General features: G+C 41.9%; 1 protein-coding gene and 1 pseudogene across 1 annotated transcript in view; one reads left to right on the top strand and one right to left on the bottom strand.

Moving 5' to 3' along the window:
• LOC138763380 (ras-related protein Rab-7a) overlaps positions 1-21,203 on the bottom strand; it is a 47,452-nt gene that overhangs the window by 3,628 nt on the left and 22,621 nt on the right. Inside the window, exons 3-6 of the mRNA XM_069937432.1 lie at positions 15,675-15,736; positions 6,227-6,353; positions 3,453-3,671; positions 2,604-2,732 (exon numbers count right to left, since the gene is read on the bottom strand). Of these exons, the coding sequence (XP_069793533.1) occupies positions 2,604-2,732; positions 3,453-3,671; positions 6,227-6,353; positions 15,675-15,727 (528 nt within the window). The 5' untranslated portion in view covers positions 15,728-15,736. The remainder of the gene's footprint in view (positions 1-2,603; positions 2,733-3,452; positions 3,672-6,226; positions 6,354-15,674; positions 15,737-21,203) is intronic.
• Positions 13,831-14,033, top strand: LOC138765570 (U2 spliceosomal RNA; annotated as a pseudogene).

The raw sequence follows: 21,203 nt of genomic DNA, 5'->3' as shown, positions 1-21,203 counted from the left end.
CGTCACCGTGAGTCACAGGTCGGCCTGCGGCAGGGTGGGGGAGTGGGCAAAGGTCCTGGCGAGGTCAGGCCCCCCCTGAGTTTCTGCCGGACCCCCCTTGACCTGCTGAGTTTCTGCCGGACCCCCCTTGACCTGCTGAGTTTCTGCCGGACCCCCCTTGACCTGCTGAGTTTCTGCCGGACCCCCCTTGACCTGCTGAGTTTCTGCCGGACCCCCCTTGACCTGCTGAGTTTCTGCCGGACCCCCCTTGACCTGCTGAGTTTCTGCCGGACCCCCCTTGACCTGCTGAGTTTCTGCCGGACCCCCCTTGACCTGCTGAGTTTCTGCCGGACCCCCCTTGACCTGCTGAGTTTCTGCCAGACCCCCCTTGACCTGCTGAGTTTCTGCCGGACCCCCCTTGACCTGCTGAGTTTCTGCCGGACCCCCCTTGACCTGCTGAGTTTCTGCCGGACCCCCCTTGACCTGCTGAGTTTCTGCCGGACCCCCCTTGACCTGCTGAGTTTCTGCCGGACCCCCCTTGACCTGCTGAGTTTCTGCCGGACCCCCCTTGACCTGCTGAGTTTCTGCCGGACCCCCCTTGACCTGCTGAGTTTCTCCCGGACCCCCCTTGACCTGCTGAGTTTCTGCTGGACCCCCCTTGACCTGCTGAGTTTCTCCCGGACCCCCCTTGACCTGCTGAGTTTCTCCCGGACCCCCCTTGACCTGCTGAGTTTCTCCTGGACCCCCTCCCCTTGACCTGAGTTTCTCCCGGACCCCTCCCCCTTGACCTGCTGAGTTTCTCCCGGACCCCTCCCCCTTGACCTGCTGAGTTTCTCCCGGACCCCCCTTTGACCTGCTGAGTTTCTCCCGGATCCCCCTTTGACCTGCTGAGTTTCTCCCAGATCCCCCTTTGACCTGCTGAGTTTCTCCCAGATCCCCCTTTGACCTGCTGAGTTTCTCCCAGATCCCCCTTTGACCTGCTGAGTTTCTCCCAGATCCCCCTTTGACCTGCTGAGTTTCTCCCAGATCCCCCTTTGACCTGCTGAGTTTCTCCCAGATCCCCCTTTGACCTGCTGAGTTTCTCCCAGATCCCCCTTTGACCTGCTGAGTTTCTCCCGGACCCCCTTTGACCTACTGAGTTTCTCCCGGACCCCCTTTGACCTGCTGAGTTTCTCCCTTCTGGTGTTTTTACGAGAACCACAGACTTTCGCTCATACATTGATGAGGGGGATCAAGGGCCAAACATTGTCAGGTACCTCTCTGCTGGATAAAGGATACGGTTTAACCCGCTGAGTTTCTCCAGTGTTGGGTTTTCACGAGGTAGAGTCAAAGGGCTGAAGGGCCTGTTTCTGATCTGTAATGTTCTACGGACCCTGCTCTTCTTTCCGTGCCGGTGTCCCAGGACTTTTCCAGGGCAGTCTCCGTGCTCAGGACCGCACTGGGATCTCGGTCAGCGGTGGAGGAGCAGGTGAGCGCGGCTAATCCCGATCCAGCCCACGCCACTCCCGAGATTGGTGGGGGGGGTTCCACCCTACGTGCCTGACCAGCCTCGCTCTCCACGTGTACTCCGGGCACCCGCCGCTGGTCCGGTGGGAAGGCGCAGGGCGGCCGGTGGCCGGCGCCCCCATCGCCCAGCGGGGAGCCCCAATCTTCCCTCCGGCGTCCCGACTCCATCTGCAGCTCGAAGAAACGCTGTGCCACTGGGGTTCCGGGCGCTGGGAAGCGGCCTTGGCTTCCCCTGACTCTGGCCAGGCCGCGCTGCGGTGGGGGGGTGGGCGGGGGGACACAACAGCGTGTTTATAAAACCACCCACCACTACTTTTCAAGGACCAGGATTTTTCTCTCTCTCTCTCTCTCTCACCCTGGGACACAGCGGTTACTGTGCATGCGCTATACTGGCGCGACGGCCAGCGGGCCACCTCTAATACATTTTTGATATGATCTTGCGGGCCAAATATAATTATATCGTGGGCCAAATTTGGCCCGCGGGCCAGAGTTTGACATGTGTGGTTTAGACACATGAACCTAATGGGACTAACACAGGTAAATAACTTGGTCTGCATGGACAAGTTGGGGGAAAAGGGCCCACTTCCATGCTGTAAATTATGTCTATGAACCATTCAGTAGTTAATTGTTATATATAATCCAATGCTTTAAGGAACCATAGTTAAAATAAAGTGCACTGACCAGACTTTGCTCAGTAGGCCAAGTAACAAACATACATTGTGGTTAAAGAGTCAACAGTATTGGAGAAACTAGTGATCATGCTGCAAGAAACATCCTTAGCACAACATATTCTATCACAGAACCATGACCTGTATGGGGTTTCTCCTGGTGCTCTGGTTTCCACCTAAAAACGTACAGGGTTGATAGGTTAATTGGGCAGCACAGGTGGCATGGGCTAGAAAAAACGATCATGAAGGAGGGCACACAAGGCTTGGAGCACCAAGATGGAGGGCATGTCTTAATAAAGGGTTCAAGCTCTTTGTTAGGTATCTTTATTTACTATGAAGTACATTGTTGACCAGCTGAGTTTCTCCAGCTTCATGTTTTTACACTAGAACTACAAGCAATTCAGGCAGTTCCAACACTGAACAACAGGTGGAGTCCTGCCATGGTCTTACCTGTTTAAGTGCGTTCCGTGCAATTGTTTGAAATGCTTGTTCCACATTGATGGCCTCCTTTGCACTGGTTTCAAAGTATGGGATGTTATTTTTACTCTGACACCACACCTGTGCTCTTTTTGTGGTGACCTGAAGGAACAAAGAGCACAACTGTAAGTGATACATGTTGATGGTGTCATGTCTGGAAAGTTGCAGCATGCCCCCAAATTGACTTTCTTCATCCCTAGGAGGCTTGCAATTTTCACATCACTGACCATCCTTAAAAGTTTGCTGCAGTCACACCAATGGGTCACATAACCCATTCAACACTAAAGAGCACAGCACAGAACTGCCTGTCAATTTAACATTCCATTTATCTTGTTAACAAACCCACCACAGAAAGCTTAAGGAACTTTGTAGAGGCACATTTTACCCTCTTGTTTCAGACTGAATTCAGATGGCAAGCCTTTCTAATTTGGATCAGAAGTGGCCACTGATTGGAAATTCATATTCTGGCTTTCTCACTGCAGACATGGTTTGACCTGTCAAGTAGCTCCAGCATTGTGTTTCAGTTCCACTGTACACATTCTTTTTCAGTACTAACCTACAACAGGACTGACAAAATCCAGACCAGGACAGTTGGCAACTGTGTTACTAATCTTAGAGGGTTGGAAGAGAGAACATGCAGTCAAAGTAAACTTGCTGCTATGTTGAATCCTGGAGCTATTCTTTAGCTTCTGTTCTGTGTGGCATTTTAGCCACACCTGCTCATTGAGCAGGAAGTCACAGTACAGCAGAGGGACCAAAGACAATTCAAAGATGTAAGCACCTCCTCCTCCCCCAACTGAGAAATGCACTTCACACGTGTACCTGTCGGTTTTCCAGATCTATCTTGTTACCAAGGACCACAAATGGAAAATTTTCTGGATCGCGTGGACTAGCTTGAATGAGAAATTCATCTCTCCAGCTATCAAGGGTTTTGAACGTGTTGGGCGCTGTTACATCAAAGACCAGAACACAGCAATCCGCTCCTCTGTAAAATGCCACACCCAATGATTGAAAACGTTCTTGTCCTGCTGTGTCCCATATCTGATAGGAAAAACCACAAAACAGATAAGCATGCAAGACTAAAACTAATTTTTCAATATGCACAGATTTTTTTTAAATGAAATGAAAGATGAACTCTCTCTGACTCATGCACAGTGGCCAAGTTTAGAGAGAATGAGATATAATATTAAAGATAAAAAGTTTGTTTGAAAAGGTATGGGGTGCTCTAGTACTGATCAGTCTGACTTCTGGAGGTCGTGACTTGATTCACCTTTGTATTTTTCCTGTAGTTTGATAAATAACCTTGATCAGAGGGAGGGATTAAATTAGTATTTTAGGATTTTTTCCTTTCAGATAAATGGACATGGGGTTTAATTACAATGACCCTAGATCATATATTTTTAAGATATAATATCAAGGATTGGTATATTATTTAACTGATCTATATGCATAATCATTTTAACAATCACATTTAATTATGAACAAAATTTGAAATTTATATTGTACATTTATATTACATATTATACATGTTATCATATTGCTTTGCTTTATCAATATAACTTGCATATGAGATTATGTTAAACTCAAAATATTTTAAGAAAAATTAGGATGCAGCATTATTTCAGATTATCAATCCAATCAAGATATTACATGATCTTTCAATAAAGCTTCAACGGCTCAAATAAACAAAACTGACCTAATAGCAATCTGCATTCATTGATAGAGCAAGTACACACCACTGAAACAGACCCTTCAGCCCAACTCATTCTGTGCTAACCACACATCTCAGCTCATCCATCTCTCTAAACCTTGCTATCCATACATATAGCCAAAGGTGTGTTTTTAAAAACATACAGCTTCATCTGGCAACTCATTCCCTACTTGTACCTCCTTTGAAAACATAGTCCCTCAGGTCCCTTAGTCTTTCCCCCTCACATTAAATCAGTGTCCTCCAGTTTAGACTCCTCTATCCCCATCATGATTATATGCCTTTGAGGTTCCCCTCATCCCATGCTCCAGGGGCAAGTCCGAGATTACCCAGTATCCAGTCTCTGCTTGCAACTCAAGTCCTCTCTCAGAAATATCCTTGTGAATCTTTTTTGCTCACTTAAAACATAACCTATTGCTGGGCAATGAACAGTGCAATACATTAAATGTGTGTTTACTGCCTACTACAGCTGTACCATTACATTTCAATTCCTGTACTTAATGCCATTGCCAATGAAGGCAAGCATGCAAAATCCTTTCTTCACCACCCTAAATGTACTTTTAGGGAACTATGTTCATGCACCTCTAAGCCTCTGTTCTACAAAAACAGGCCATGTCATTTATTGTACAGGTACACAATCCTTTATGTGGACATCTAAAATCCAGAAAATTCCAAAAAAGGGCATTTTTTTCCTGATGCTGGTACAGCAGGAGAGACCCGGCAGCGCGACCTGGGCAGGGTGGATAGGGCACAACTGAAAGAGGGTGGATAGGGCACAACTGAAAGAGGGTGGATAGGGCACAACTGAAAGAGGGTGGATAGGGCACAACTGAAAGAGGGTGGATAGGGCACAACTGAAAGAGGGTGGATAGGGCACAACTGAAAGAGGGTGGATAGGGCACAACTGAAAGAGGGTGGATAGGGCACAACTGAAAGAGGGTGGATAGGGCACAACTGAAAGAGGGTGGATAGGGCACAACTGAAAGAGGGTGGATAGGGCACAACTGAAAGAGGGTGGATAGGGCACAACTGAAAGAGGGTGGATAGGGCACAACTGAAAGAGGGTGGATAGGGCACAACTGAAAGAGGGTGGATAGGGCACAACTGAAAGAGGGTGGATAGGGCACAACTGAAAGAGGGTGGATAGGGCACAACTGAAAGAGGGTGGATAGGGCAGCACAATCCGGGTGGCTTAAATCTGGGGAAGCTGACTTTTGATCTGAAATCCAGAAAAATCCAAAATTCCGAACACACTGTCCCCCATGGGTTCCATAGAAAGGATTGTGTACCTGTACAAAGTCTGACCCAACTTAAAAATCCACACCTCATTTGTACAACTTAAAACTCCATCTCCATGATCCCATTGAAGTCTTAGACAGCATTCCACCAGGCCAATTTTGGTGTCATCTGCAAACTTACAAACCAAGCCACTGAAAGTTAAAGGTAAAGGTTCCATTGTCACGTAATACTACATTTAGAATGCAACATACATGAATTTCTTTAACTTTTGTCTTCTGCAAAATGGACAGAGAGTCCTTATTAATACAAACAAGTTGTCAAAATATCTGGGAACTTGTATCTACAATTGGAAAAGGGCTGAAAATAGGCAGCCAAGATTTTTTGCAGTAAAATGCCCCATACTTCCACTGTGATAAAGGCACAGTGGAATGTTTGCTTTTACTGCAGACATCTGCACCTCTAGGTAGAAAATAGGAAGTCAAAACACTGGATAAAATTGAGGCTTTATGGGAGTAAAGGAACTCTCCAGCAAAGATCAGCACATGCAGTTAACACCAAATGAATTACAAGTTATACAGACTTCATGTTAAAAGACAAAGGGTTTGCTCCCCACTTCACTCAACCCAAAGAAAAACAAAACCATTGTTACCTGCATTGTCACCAATCTATCGTCCACCATCACCTCCTTTGTTAGAAAGTCTGCCCCTATTGTTGCCTTGTATTGATTACTGAACTTTTTGTTTACATACTGGTTCATCAGTGAGGTCTTTCCTACCCTGAAAAGCAAGAAATTTGACAATCAAGGCATGTTGCAAATCTAGACAATACACAACTAGCAAACTACTGGATTTCACATGGAAATAATGTTCAGGTTATGGATCATCACTATATTTTTCACCTCAGGTCTCCAGCTAGAAATTGATATACGTCACAGTAGTCCAGAGAACCAGATAAACCAGTTTGTTGATAATTAACATGGGATAGTCCTGTCTCTTCCACCTCCCAAAATGGATGGAATGGATTAGTTATAACATGGTCTACAAGATTAAAAAAAGATATAGGACCAAGGCAGATAAAAAGAGAGGCATGTTTCCTTACATGACTACTTGGTTTACGAAGTCCTTGCCAACTCCAAGCATTTCATTTTCTTGCATCTGTACAACTAGTACCAATTCATCTTTTCACATCTACACTGGGGTAATTTATAGAATTGGAACAGGCCCTTTGGCCCACAGCAGTTAATTAAGCCAAGCACCCATGGAACATGAAAAATACAAAGCTCAAACCTTTCTCTGTCACTTCACCAATCACTGTGCCATTGTGTTGCTTGGTGGAATAGTATTAATGGAGCCAAACAATGCCAAATAACGGAGACAAGTCCAGGCTTTCAGTGAAGTACAAATTAAACTTTCTCTTTACATTCTGAGGTGGCCACACTCCAATATCAAAGGCAGCAAAAAAGATTTAAAGTAAAAAGTGTTCACGTGTTGCGCTACAGCACAGTAACAGGCCAACACAGCCTCTGCCACCCAATTATATCCATGCGACCAATTAACCTACTGACTGTACATCTTTGGAATCTTTGAAAACTCCAGTTACCATACAGAAAGATAATACAAAAGATATTCAGGTACAATAGTGCAAGAAAAATGAACCATTTTAGATAGTACAGACAGGCCTTTGTGGTGCTGGAGTAGGGTACAATGATTAGGGCAGTGAGGGAAGACTCAAGATGGCTAATGGAAAGAAAATGTCCTTGAATTTGGATGTCCTGAACTCCAGGTTTCTGTACCTTTTTAGAGGTAGTAGGGAGAAGTGGTTGTGGCCAGGGTGATGGGGGTCCTTTATGTTGGCCTCCTTTGTGGCAGCATTTCACAGATTCTTCAATGGAAAGGTCAGAGACTGTGATGGATTTGGCCATGTTTGCTACCTTCTGTGTTTCTGAGGCCTCAAATTACAAAGCCAGGTCATAATGCAACCAGCCAGTATACGTTTCACACTGTAAGGGAGAAATTTAATGAGAGTATTTGACAACATGCCAAAATTCCTCAGAAATCCAGGTGTTGGTCTGCCTTGAAGTCACCAATTTGCTGACTTCAAGACCAAAGTTTAATTTTGTTAAAGCCAAATTTTACTCAGCTGAAGATAATCATGCCTGAATTTGAGTTTACCTTCAAGTATTTAAAGCATCAAAATGCCCACTAGAAAGGAGGAAATCCTAACTAGATTTCATTGATGTCAAAGAATACAGTTGGTAATGGAATTGTGTGCAGAAAGCTCAAGTACAAAATCAAGGTTGCATGAAAAACTAGAGAACCCACTCCCCAAAAAGGATCTATATACACACAAAGATCACAATCAGTTAGACGAAACAAAATGATCAGTTTAAGCATGAACTCGTGTAAAATTTCAGTGTTCAGATACAAAATAGCATCACAAAATTGCAGAACATGCAATACATTGTTTTTGCAGGATTAGGTTTATAAAACAGGGATGTGAAACTAGCATTATAATGACTTCATCCTTGAAATGGAGACATGTTCAGCAAAAGACCATTTCTTTCTTCCAACAGTCTAATCCAGGGTATCCCAAACTGAGTTCCATGAAAAGGCGTAGGGGCCGGAAGAAATGACCGAGTAATAACAATCTAACTGCTTTTCTTTAAAATCTCTTATTAGCTCTGCCGTCAATTCAATTTGTTTCGGGACAGCAGCAAACAGTTCACTCCACCTGAAGAAACCAAAATGGTGTCATGAGGCCTGACACCAGCAGCATAGGCGTCAGGCCTGCACATAATTTTCAACCAATGAGAATATGATTTCTTTGGTTCAAAGCTGGCCATATTTTAAAGATATTTCATGTGTGTAATATTAAGAACCATGGATCAATGGATTAGAAAACTAGGAGACAGGATAATTCATCTGAAGTACTGAGGTGCCACCAGTTTTTCCATGAACTTTCTTTGATCATGCCTATAATCAGAAGTGTTATAAAGAAAGGTATGATGAAAATTATTTGTCACTTGGATTCACCTCAGCCAGGAATAAAGAGGTACTAGATGCACAATTTTCGTATTATGCAGCAATGCAAACAAGATTTAGAAACCGATTTGATGCCGCTCCTAGCATAAGGATACAACTATCTAATATTGTGCCCAACATTATGATCTGTGAGAACAAGAACAATTTCATTTATTCCATTAAATGTAAATTAGAGGCAACAAATGATTTCAACGTGGAGAATGGGGAATTTATTTTCTTTATTACTTATGATGCTTGTCTATACTATATCAGGTCTTTTAATCTGTAACTGACTATTGGGATTACCAAGTGCTCCCAAAAGGGTTCCATGAGCTAAAATGTTTGGGAAGCCCTGGACTAACCAATAGACATCTTAGAATGGGCTGAGGAATCAAACTGTAGTGTTTAGATGGAATGGGGCTTAAAGATAGGAAAATTAAAATTCAATGCACCATTTTGGAATTTAAACTCAATGAAGTAAAGTTTAAGGAAGTTTATCTTATCCAATTTTCTTTTGCTTTGTTCTCTTAGTCATGTGGCTTTAAACTATTTAAAACAAACCACTGTTGCTTTTCTTCAGAAATTTCAATTTATCCAGATTGGAGAATGAATGAACTGTTGCATTTAAAAATTTGTAATGAAAATGTGCTGCAGTTTCTAAACAAGGATAGAGCCGCCAAACATCAAATGAGGAAGTGAGATCTCACTGCCACAAAGCAGATGACTGCCTCTCAAGCCATCTATAAAATCTATTACCCCTCAAACTTAGATGTCACTTTACAAGAATATTACCAGGGAACTAAATAAAAATTTAGTTAGTTCCTCTGATTTCACATTAAAACTCATCTGGTATTACAATCAAGAATGATGATGGGTTTCAGCCAAAACTTTGACATTCTTTCTCTCCCACTGAAGCTGCTTGACCCACTGAGTTCCCCTGGGCTGTGATTGTTAATGGAACATCCTGGTGTAGATTAGGTTGACTCGCTTAAACATTCGATATACAAAATATCCATCCTTTCCATCCGCCCTCCCACCAAGTGTTAACCAGAATTTTGCTGCCGTTTATAATTTCACCAGCTTGATTTTCCATCTGTCAAATTGACAAAAAGTTCATTTTGTAGCAACCACAGGTGCTCTAGTCAAATGTCAGTCAATTTGAGTTAAATGTTGCTTCAGTGAAAGTGTTAACTATGGTTTTGGGTGTAGGTCTGATCAAGGGTCCAAACCTGAAATGCTGACTAGCTGTTTCTCTCCATGAACATTCCCTCAGGCACAGAACCATAGCCCATTAGTTCAAAGTTGGGCCTGTCTAGTGTCTTGCTTAATAGGTACCCCTTGACAAAAAAGGCAATTAACAGACAATGTGGCAGCTTGAAGTTATCACATTTCCCTCAACCAATAACTGACTAAATTGCAAAAATATTCAACTGCTTGAGAAACTGTTAAAGAGATTGAGAGAGATGCAGCAGAAACTTCTTTTCATTAGAGAAGGTTGGACCTTACCACTTTAAACATATTGCAACATAACTGTTGCAAGCTTATTGCTGGAGTTAGATCAGCAAATTATACTTGGAGAAAACCTATCCTGCAGTGTAATTCTAGACCATTTTATTAAGCACTACTTGTTTTGCTCAGTTTGAAGGCATGACATCAGATTTGCTTATAGCAGGCTCCAGCTGAGAGCAAGAACTGAAGTACATAGTAATATACTGCCTTTACAAGTGTGTGGTTTTTTTTTAAAAAAGTACACATAATAACTGAATGAACCAAGCTCATTTAAATTGGTTCCTCTTCCCAAAAAAGGTAAAATAGTAGTTCCTCAAACCTACAACACATTTCAAAGGCTGGTATTGCAACCTAACTGGTAAAAAAAAATGAAGCAATCCATCAAATTTAAAATCTAACAAACTGCTTCTAAAATCTCTCACCAAGGGTCAGGAAGGGGTGATATCAAACTAAATCTAACATTGAAAGACTACTATAATATCCTGTAACTAAGTAAATCATATATACAAAGATAAACTTCAGCTAGCAGAAGAACTAGTTACCCACTCAATGTTTGTAAAACAATGTGCTGCTGTCACCTTTATACTCCATCCACATTTGTAATATAGAGTAAAACAGTAAAAATAAAAAACCTAACCATCCAGGTAGCTTGTTTCTTCTTGCTCTTGTCCTACTGAACTAGTTTTATCTTTAACTATTTTTACTCTCCTGGTCCAATCCCTCCTCACATACATCTACAATACCTCACATTCCCTTTATCTCTTCAATTACTTCAGATTTCTTAAACTGGACTGCCTCATTTTCACAATGGATGTCCAACCCCTTTATACCTCCATCCCCCATACACAAGGTCCTAAAGCACTTTGCTTTTTTCTGGACCAGACCCGACCAGTCACCCTCCATCACTACCATCCTCCATCTGGCAGAACTTGGCCTTGCTTTAAACAACTCCTTTAACTCATCCCACTTGCTCCAAATCAAAGGAGTAGCCATGGGTACCCACAGTAAGTAAATTGCCTACACAAGCAAAACCCCTCAACTCTTCCTCCAGAATATCGATGACTACATCAGGGCTGCCTCATGCACCCGCAATGAGCTAGTCAACTTCATACACTTCACGTCCACTTCCACCCTGATCTCAAACTCACTTGGTCCACTTCTGACAACACTCTCCCCTTCTGGATCTGTCTCCATTGAGAGACAACCTTTCCACTGACATATTAAAAGCCCACTAACTCCCACAACTACCTTGTCTACAGTTCCTCATATCCTGTCCCATGCAAGAATTCTATCCCCTCCTCAATTTCTGACTCCACCAAATCTGTTCCCAAGATGAGGTCTTCCAGTCCAGATCTAACAAAATGTCTGCTGTCTTCCACAAAAGTGGCTTCCCCTCCATCACCTCAGCCCTTACCCACACTTCCTCCATTTCCCACTCATCTGCCCTTGCACCTCCTGCCCCCAGACACAATAGAGTCTCCCTTATCCTCACATACCACTCCACCAGCCTCCGTATCTAACATTTTCCTCTGGAATTTCCGACAGTTACAATAGGATCCCCCTACCAAACACATCTTCCTCTCCTCCCCTCTCTGCCTTCTGTAGGGACCACTCCCTTAGTGACTTCCTCGTGAACTCATCTCTCCCCACGGCATCTTCCCGAGGCCGCAGGAGGTGCAACACTTGCCCGCACACCTCCTTTTTCACCACAGACTTGAGCCCCAAAGAGGCCTTTCAAGTGAAGCAACACCTCATTTATGTATCTGCAGAAATGTTTTACAGCATCTAGTGCTCTCTTGCGGCCTTCTCTACATTGGAGAGACTGGATGCAAATTGGGAGATCATTTCTCTGATGATCTTCACTCTGACTGCACCAGTGACAGACACCTCCTAGTAGCCAACCATTTCAGTTCTGTGTCACACTCCCATACTCTGTCCATGACCTTGTATACTATCCCACCAAGACCACCTTCAAATTGGAAGAACAACATCTGATTTTCCATCTGGGCACTCTCCAACCAGATGGCATTAACAGACTTTTCTGGTTTCTGCTAACCTGCTCTCCTCTTCCCCTCCCCAGTTCTCCTCCTTCCTTTCACCCAACCATTCCTCCTCACCTTGATCACAGCTGTGCCCTCCCTTCTCCACCTATCACCTCTTGCCTTTGTGACCACACGCCTCACCATACACCAACCCTCTGCTTACTCTTTAGTTCGGATGCCTGTTGACACTTTTCCATACCTTGATGAAGGGCTCAGGCCTGAAACACCAGTTATGTATTTTTAGCTTTGCTAGATAAAAGGTCTTCGATGTTAGGCTGATATCGCCTCAAACCATGCATCTTGGCGCCTCACAGTTCGGCGGGCAGCAACCTCCTTTGAAGAAGACCGCAGAGCCCATCTCACTGACATAAGACAAAGGAGGAAAAACCCAACACCCAACCCCAACCAACCAATTTTCCCCTGCAACCGCTGCAACCGTGTCTGCCTGTCCCGCATCGGACTTGTCAGCCACAAACGAGCCTGCAGCTGACGTGGACATTTACCCCCTCCATAAATCTTCGTCCGCGAAGCCAAGCCAAAGAGAAGAAGATAAAAGGACACTGTTTCACCTGCTGAGTTTCTCCAGCTTTGTTTGATTGAAATATATAGCTATAGTCACCTTTTGCCAATGAACAGTTACTTACAGGGTTGTTTTAGAGGGTTCAAATTAGATACTGAAATCAAGACTTGAGACAATATATTTAAAACCTGGGAAAACTATCAAAATCCAAGACAGAACTGCAACTCCAGCAGCTTACCACCTTCACCACCCCCTTCCTTTATTTGTTTCCAATTCATCCACCTGGCTTTCTATTAATTCCACTCTTCCCAGTTCCATCTACGCATCCCTGTCCATCAATTTACTTACTGGCCTATCTTGCACCTCCCCTCTGCTTGCTCACCATCTTCCTTTCCATTCAGTTCTAATGCAGGTTCCAAATTATCAGCAATTCCTTCCCCCCCCCCCCACCGTGTTGTTTAACCTGTCGAGTTCCTCTAGCAGGTATATTGTACATTTCAGAAGCATGTTGCATTGACCATCATCCCATCCTGTGCTTCTGCCAGCTGCAATGTGCATGTTGCGCTCGATGCAAAAGTGCCTGACCTGGTGCTCTTGTTGCAGGAGGGGAGGCTCCAAGCCCCCCTTCCACCCCAAGCTGCTCCACAGGGCTCCTCCTGTCCATTTGCCAGTCTGGGATAGCATTACTTCCCCTCCCCAAATCGGTCTTACCGTGACCTCTGGGGACTCCTGCAGGAGTCATCCTCCACAGCAAGCCTCGAGCTACTTTCTCCACCACAAGGCATATCAGGTTGATCTCCTAGTGGTTGAGCCTATTCCTTGCTGATATTTTTATTTCTTTTTGTCATCTTGCTGCTGATGTCTTCCTGCACCACTATTGAGATTTTGATTTATTTCTACATTTTTCTTGGTTTATCTTCCTTGTGGATCTTGGAGCTCCGGGGTTTTGCCTCCCCTCACATCATGTGACCTTTTCTGTTTCATTTTTAGGAATACCAGAACCACACATTCAGGTTTCTCCTCACTGGACTGCTTCCTCCAAGAATATATCCACAAGGCACATTGCTCAGAACTGTTTAGTCCAACAGGGTACAATGGACAATGCTTGAATGGTAGCAAAACAACTTTCTCCACCTTCCACGTTAATAGCAATACTTGTCTCATTGCTTCTCAGCCTTTTGGCTAAGATCAAGTGTAATAGCAATACTCATCACCTTTGATGGTGGTACCTTACTCACTGATTAAAAGTGAAGAGGTAAAACCAATATAACTAACACAAGGAACAATTAAAGTTACACATTCTCACAATGAACCACATGTTCAATGATTTTTGCAGTATGCTTAATCACAATGTACAAAGAGAAATAGACACCCAATATCACTTTTCCACATGTAGAATATCCCTAAAAAGTACACAAGGTGATTGTACATTGGCTTTCAATTTAGAGGAAGAAACATTTTAGTCAGAGGATGGTGAATCTGTGGAATCCATTACCACAGACATCTGCGGAGACCAAGTCATGGGTCTATTTAGAGATTTTTGATTAGCGAGAGTGTCAAAAATCATCAGGAAAAGATAGGAGAATGGGGTTGAAGAGAAAAAGATCAGCCATGAATCAAATGGCAGAGCAGATTCAATGGGCTGAATGGCCTAATTCTGCCATGTTTATGGTCTTTTCTACTCTTTACAAGATTCACACATTATCCCCCATAACTATGATCTGTGCTTTCTCAGTTTTAACTTCATCAGTGCACCCTTAAATTATGAAGGGCTGCTCTAAAAAATATTTGTATGTAATTTTCTGTAAGAGAGATCCTTAAACTAATTTTTCTCACATCATGTAGAGTTATTTTCATGAATTCTGTTAGAAATTGTTTATTCTGCATCTCAAAATTTTGGTAGCAATTTCAAAATTCCAAGTTTCTGCAACCAAAACTGCCATAACATCGGGTATTCTGTTCCATTCTTCAATTGAATGTTCCGTTATGTGTACCAGGATAGTGGAAAAACTGCCATCAAATAAACCAATGCACAAAAGGTGGTGATAGCAAGTGCAGAATATAGTGTCACAGAGAAAAAAAAACAAGTTTAAAAAAAATTCAAGGGCCTCAGTGAAGTAGGTTTTAGATTGCAAGACCATCCTTATTGTATATGCTTATGAGATTGCAATCTTGGGGAGATTGCAGCACTTTAGAAAAAGCAATAGCCAACAATAGGAAATTGTATACTGTATAACCATGCTGATCCCACAGCGATCCGCTCTCTGCTCGCAGCCCCGCGTCGGTCCCCACATTATCCCATATAAGTATATAATATGTGCTCACACAATGTCCACATTGCATAATGCCCAAATTCACAGAACACATCGTGGACTTTAAGCAGCACATTCCTGTATTACTATAGCTTCATTCTAAAATGTCATCATTAGGACACTACAGGGTCTAGGCAAACTCCTTCAGCAAGTCTTGAGCATTATTTTATCAATTAGATTGTTTATTCATTCTCAGCACTAGACAGATTCCTGTAATGACATCTTTGCAATTCCCTTGTAAGCCATTGATCTGCACTAATTTAGAGGAAGGAAGAGCAATGCATTGGTTTCTAAGTGTTGACAAAGTCAGATGTTTCATCCAGCTGCAGTACTCAAGACATTGTTTCAAGAAAACAGCTACTTAGGACAGAAAGAAATTTGTTGTAATTCTCCACTCCAGGAGGATTGATGTTCTTCAATGAACGTGCAGCGAGATTAATTGTGTGAGAGGTGTGGAGGCACAGAAGGAAGTAGATTCTTGTCCATGATCAGCTACAATAATAGAGGGCCGCGGCTCCACTCACGTCTTTAATGTTCCCTTTAATGTTCAATTTTAAGGTACAATGCATATTTGAGGCCAATTTCACTTCTACATGAACTGCTATACAGTACACCTGAATAGGTATGAAGTTATTCGTCAGTAATACAGGTGATTTGTGACCAATAATCCATTTAGAGAACAAAACATTCTTACCCTGAATCTCCCAAGATGATGACTTTCAACAGAACTTTCTTCCTCGACGTCATCTTTCAAAGCTGGAAGAGGCAGACAGAGCTAGTTTAGATGAAATTTTATTCATGTATTTTTCTAGTTTCACCTGAAAGGTTTAGTTATGATAACCCTTTAAAAACTGTTATACATATGACACTTACCAAATCAACTCATTAAGAAAACCTTCACTTGGGATAAAATGTCAGCCAGTTGAATGTTTGACAAAACACTTCGGAAAAGCAACCTACTGACACTACTGATCAAATTTGTGCACCTCCAGTGCCATTCTACAATTTTTTGCACTTAGCATAATGTTTTTAATCACTGTCATTCAACAGCAGGTGGTGGTTTCTATTGAATGCATTCTCTCACAATGTGATCAGCAGAGTTTCAAATCTGTAATTATCCCCTCAAAACAGAAATTAGTCTTCAGGAAGGATAATATTATTGAGACCACAAGGTCATTGTCTTATCTCTAGTGGATAGCAATATAGTTTTCATGAGGTACCTCTTTCGCTACAACAATTAAGAATTTTTGTGCATATGTTCATTGTACAATATATAACAAATTAATAAATTCAACTGACAGCTGCAAAGAACAAATCCAAGCTTAATCTAGTCCAACACTGGATCCACCAAGTTTGCAAGCATCACATTTTCTCATTTTAAATGGCAGAAGTTAGCACTCAAACAATTTTACTAACTTTAGGCCAAAACTTAATTTTCAAAATTTACCTCTCCACTTCAAGTTTTGAAAGTACACTTATAAAATCTAACAGTATGCCAGCAATAAAGTGTCCCAACCTGAAAGATTGGCTGACCATTTCTAGCCACAGATGCTGCCTGACCCATTGATTCCCTCCTGCTGCTTATTGTTTGTCAAAATTCTAGTATCTAGAGTTAGTTTCAAAGTTACATGTGCCTAAGCATACATTAAAGCTAGCCCATTCCACTCAATTGTTCATTTGCAACTTAGTGTTATAAATATAGGTAGGATGTGACAAGGTATTTCTTGTATTTACACAATATTCAGGTCTATAGTTTAATATGCACCGCCCACCATTATTTTACAAATATTTTTGTGAAATCCTGACTGCAATCCTTTCCTTGTTGCAGTCTATGTGCTTTTGCTCTTCTATTTGTATGGTAAAGTATCCATCCTGTGAGATGCAGTTGTGCTTAATAACCTCCCCAAGTTCAGCAATGTTTTTAGTTTCCAATCCTTTATCAGCACAATTTTTTTTCAAGCTCTTCAACCTTTAGTAATCTTGCCTTTGTTCAGTATTCACTCTAAAATGTGGCTGTACAATTCCTTCCTGTACCTCTTGCCCTTAACCAGTAAAGGGGACTTTTTAAGATCGGTTTTGTTCAACAAGCCAAATAGGCTGTTTGGAATTTTACTATGCCCGTTTCCTGGCCATCTTGCCCCAAGTTCTATGATGCAGCTAGTTTTACCTTCATTTTGATCTGTTGGATAGGCAAAGTTTGTACACAATTTCTCCTCCAAACCCTAACTACCTATGAGGAAAAAAAGCTGGAGAAATTCAGCAGGTTAGGCAGCACCTATGGAAGGCAGGACCCTCAACATTTTAGGCTGAAACTTCCACTTTTCTTCATTCCTACACTGGCTGGCGTGTTCATTGTCTTGTACTTTTAAGTGGAATGCTTACAATAACTCAAATTATCCTTCAAGACTACCAGTACAGAGGCCTTTCCTCTGCATTGTACAAATTAGAGCAATGACACTTCAATCAGATTTGAAACTTCTGCTGCTAAGATGGTCTGCATGGTGACTAGCCACTGGAGGCTTCCCAATTTCACCTGTCATGTTGGAGTATTTGGTAAAGGAGAGATGCAATATTGGCTAGTAGAATATGGGAGGACCATTTGAGGTCATTTTCTAGTGATTACTTGAATCATTTGTTCTTTCCACACCTTAAATGGGACTGATGGGATTGGACAACCATCTCGTTGGATGTAACACTGACATGAAGATGAGTATTAAATTGATCAAGTGGCCTTGTATTCTCATGATTTAAGACTTGAGTGAATTCAAAGCTACAGATGCTGTTGGGCTGGTTTTTTTTCAATGCTGCCTTATGGGTGTAATTTCATCTTGAATAATAGTTTTGACAAAACAGGTACATTCCCCAGTTATGAGGCACTTTGTATTTAAAGCCTTTGTCAGGAACAATAGCAATGAAGGGTTGGCTTTCAGGAGTAAAATGCTCAGGCTCCCCAAATCTTGGGACCTGGTTGAAGTGTTGGCCTTCATGGGAATTAAATACCATGTTGGCCTTCATGGGAATTAAATACCATGTTGGCCTTCATGGGAATTAAATACCATGTTGGCCTTCATGGGAATTAAATACCATGTTGGCCTTCATGGGAATTAAATACCATGTTGGCCTTCATGGGAATTAAATACCATGTTGGCCTTCATGGGAATTAAATACCATGTTGGCCTTCATGGGAATTAAATACCATGTTGGCCTTCATGGGAATTAAATACCATGTTGGCCTTCATGGGAATTAAATACCATGTTGGCCTTCATGGGAATTAAATACCATGTTGGCCTTCATGGGAATTAAATACCATGTTGGCCTTCATGGGAATTAAATACCATGTTGGCCTTCATGGGAATTAAATACCATGTTGGCCTTCATGGGAATTAAATACCATGTTGGCCTTCATGGGAATTAAATACCATGTTGGCCTTCATGGGAATTAAATACCATGTTGGCCTGCTACCTTTTTTTTTTAAAAAAAAGGAAAAGAGCCAGATGGTATTATTGGATATCTCATTCTAGAGCAAGCATTGGACACGAATCCTGGATGCAGTAGTCTTTATCAGGATTTAACCCTTACAGCTACAGTAACAGGTCAATTATGGCTGTTTTCAGAGGCACACCAAGACAACAATCAACTGCTTCAGTTTGACAGTCTAAAAATTTAAACCCTGCCCTCAAAAGCTAAATATTGCCAACTGGCACATTTAGAGGGCCAAACTGCTGCAAAGCAAAAGCCACAGTCTGAGGCCCTCCTGCCATTGCATATCCAGTCACAGAAACCCAAATGCTCAAGTCTATTGATGTTTATACAATAAAAATCTCAGTGGAATTAGTTATACCAACTGGAATGTAGTATACTATGCAACTCAAAGATGAAGGGGCACAGAGGCGCAATTAGCCAAGGAGCTAGCAGATTAAATATGCCAAATAGTCACCTTCTATAAAAGTTAAACATTACATGTGCACAAGTCATCTGTCAAACCCTCTTACTGCACAATTCCACCTTTCCTTTGTCTGGATTCCCATTGGAGAGATATTTACAAGTTGCAAAACCTGTGTTATTAACTCCAGAACCAAGACCCAATTCCACCACCCAGATTTAATGGTTACACTTCAGAAGCTGTGAATTTTAAATTTGACCACTGAACATACCATGAGGCTTGCATTAAACTATATAATCTGCCTACTGACAATCAAGATTCACAAGCACCAGTGAATGTCAGTTACCTTCCACATCAGGAAGGAAACATTTAAAAAGCTACTACGAACACATCCTTTGTCCAACCAAGACTGACCTAAAACCTGTCACTAAAACTGAAATACCGAGCAGCATTTCCTGCTCTTTTGCTGAACTGTTGCCAATATGGGCTCTACAAAAATGCCCCAAATGCAAGCCAACAGTGAAGCTAGTTAAATGCAAAGGCTCATTCTCAAATCTCCTTGTCTGTGACCTCAAAATAGAACAGTATCCAAAAAAAAAAACATACAAAGTAACCCAGACAAGCACAGTTTGCATAGAATTCAAACTCTCAGTCCATATAATGTGATTCTCAACCCAAGGGCTGAACAAGTTTATCAGAACATTATAATGAAATTAAATGTTGCTTAAGGCACAAATATTCATAATTTGATTTCTTTACAGAAAGTGGCACTATTGTATTTTGCAAGACCAAGTGTCCGTTGTTAATCCACATCCTCACCAAGTGCTGGTTTCAAAAGGTGTTAGCTGGAGCAAGGTGACAAGATGCAATAATCCATCCAAAGTCAGTTACAAGAATCCATGTATCCAGTTTGAATGGCAACTAGAGGGCCCTCTACAAAGAGCATAATTGGTGGCATTTTACCAGCTTATTCCTCAAGGGTAAAGAATCCCCATCACGTGTTTAGATATTTCAGGAAGTTGTATTACAAAAAACAATTAGCAACAGATGCCATTAAATCTGAAAATAGGATATAGAAAATATTGAAGATTGGTCGTATCCTTGATGCTTTTGACCAGAATGTTCTCTTTTCATGGATGCTGCCTGATTTGCAAAGCATTTCCAGCATTTAACCATTTAAGGCAAAGAACCACTTCTGAAGCTAAAATACAAGAGTACAAGTTAGAATCACTGGATTATGAACTGGCATTTTGGTAATGACAAAAAACCTGTGTTGCGTCTAACTTCCACTGGCCATAAAAATGTAGAAGTTATAGACCAATGAGGATTTCTGAAACAATCCAAGCACCCCAATTGGTCTCTTGATGCCAGGCTACATATACAAAATAATCCAGCCTTTTGTGAGGAAAGAACTGGCACATTCTCCATCATTTGCACTGATAGGTGCTCTGCCTCATCAATACGAAAATTCAGATTAAATAAATACTAATGCTTAATCTGCAAAGAGTTAGTGAAAATTTGGCAATTTAGCACCTGATAGCCAAGACACACCTTCCTCAATGATTAAATACAACTGAAGTATGCTTGACTGTACTTGCTTCACACATCTTCATAATCATGCTGAATTTATTCCTGGACGTGACAACAACCCAACCATTTTAATCTGCAAATAACTCAGTTCTAATCTCAAACAAGTATTCAAGCCAAATAGTGCATTAATTGTTTTCTCTTGATACATACTTCAACTTAGTAAGCGCTTACATTTAGATTGAAACTACTGCTGTTTCAACTATTAATGTATTTATTGTCAATGATTAAAGCACTGTCAAATAAACTGCCCTTCAGCATGAATCCAATTTGTAACATGTCACAAGTGATGCTGAAAGAACTCAGCAGGTCAAGCTGCATCCATAGAAGCCAAAAGGTGCATTGATGTTTAAGATCAGGACGAAAGGGAGAAAGATCACAGCAGACTCAGGGGAGTGGAACAAAAGCTAACAGGCAATAACTGGAGCAAGAGGGGGAGAGACATAGGCAAATGGGGCCAGGGAATGGCATTTGTAAGACAAAATACTATCAACTTAAATTTCAACTCTATACAATTGAAAATTCTTCCTGAATACAACAAATGTGCAGTTAGACTAGGGGGTTTTAAGCACTCCTTCAAATGCAATTTTAAAACAAAGGCTGGTCAATCATCTCATGTGGGTAAACAAGTCTACAGATACTGGAAATTAGAACAGTGTTGGAGGAACTCAGGTCAGGGATCTGAAAGGATAACTATGGATACAGCCCAACCTGCAGAATTCCTCGAGCACTGCATATTGGTCCAGTTATG

Source organism: Narcine bancroftii, chromosome 5 (assembly GCF_036971445.1).
Source record: "Narcine bancroftii isolate sNarBan1 chromosome 5, sNarBan1.hap1, whole genome shotgun sequence".
Taxonomy (NCBI): domain Eukaryota; kingdom Metazoa; phylum Chordata; class Chondrichthyes; order Torpediniformes; family Narcinidae; genus Narcine; species Narcine bancroftii.
Note: the sequence above shows the minus strand (reverse complement) of the source record. Positions and strands in the feature narration are given on the sequence as shown.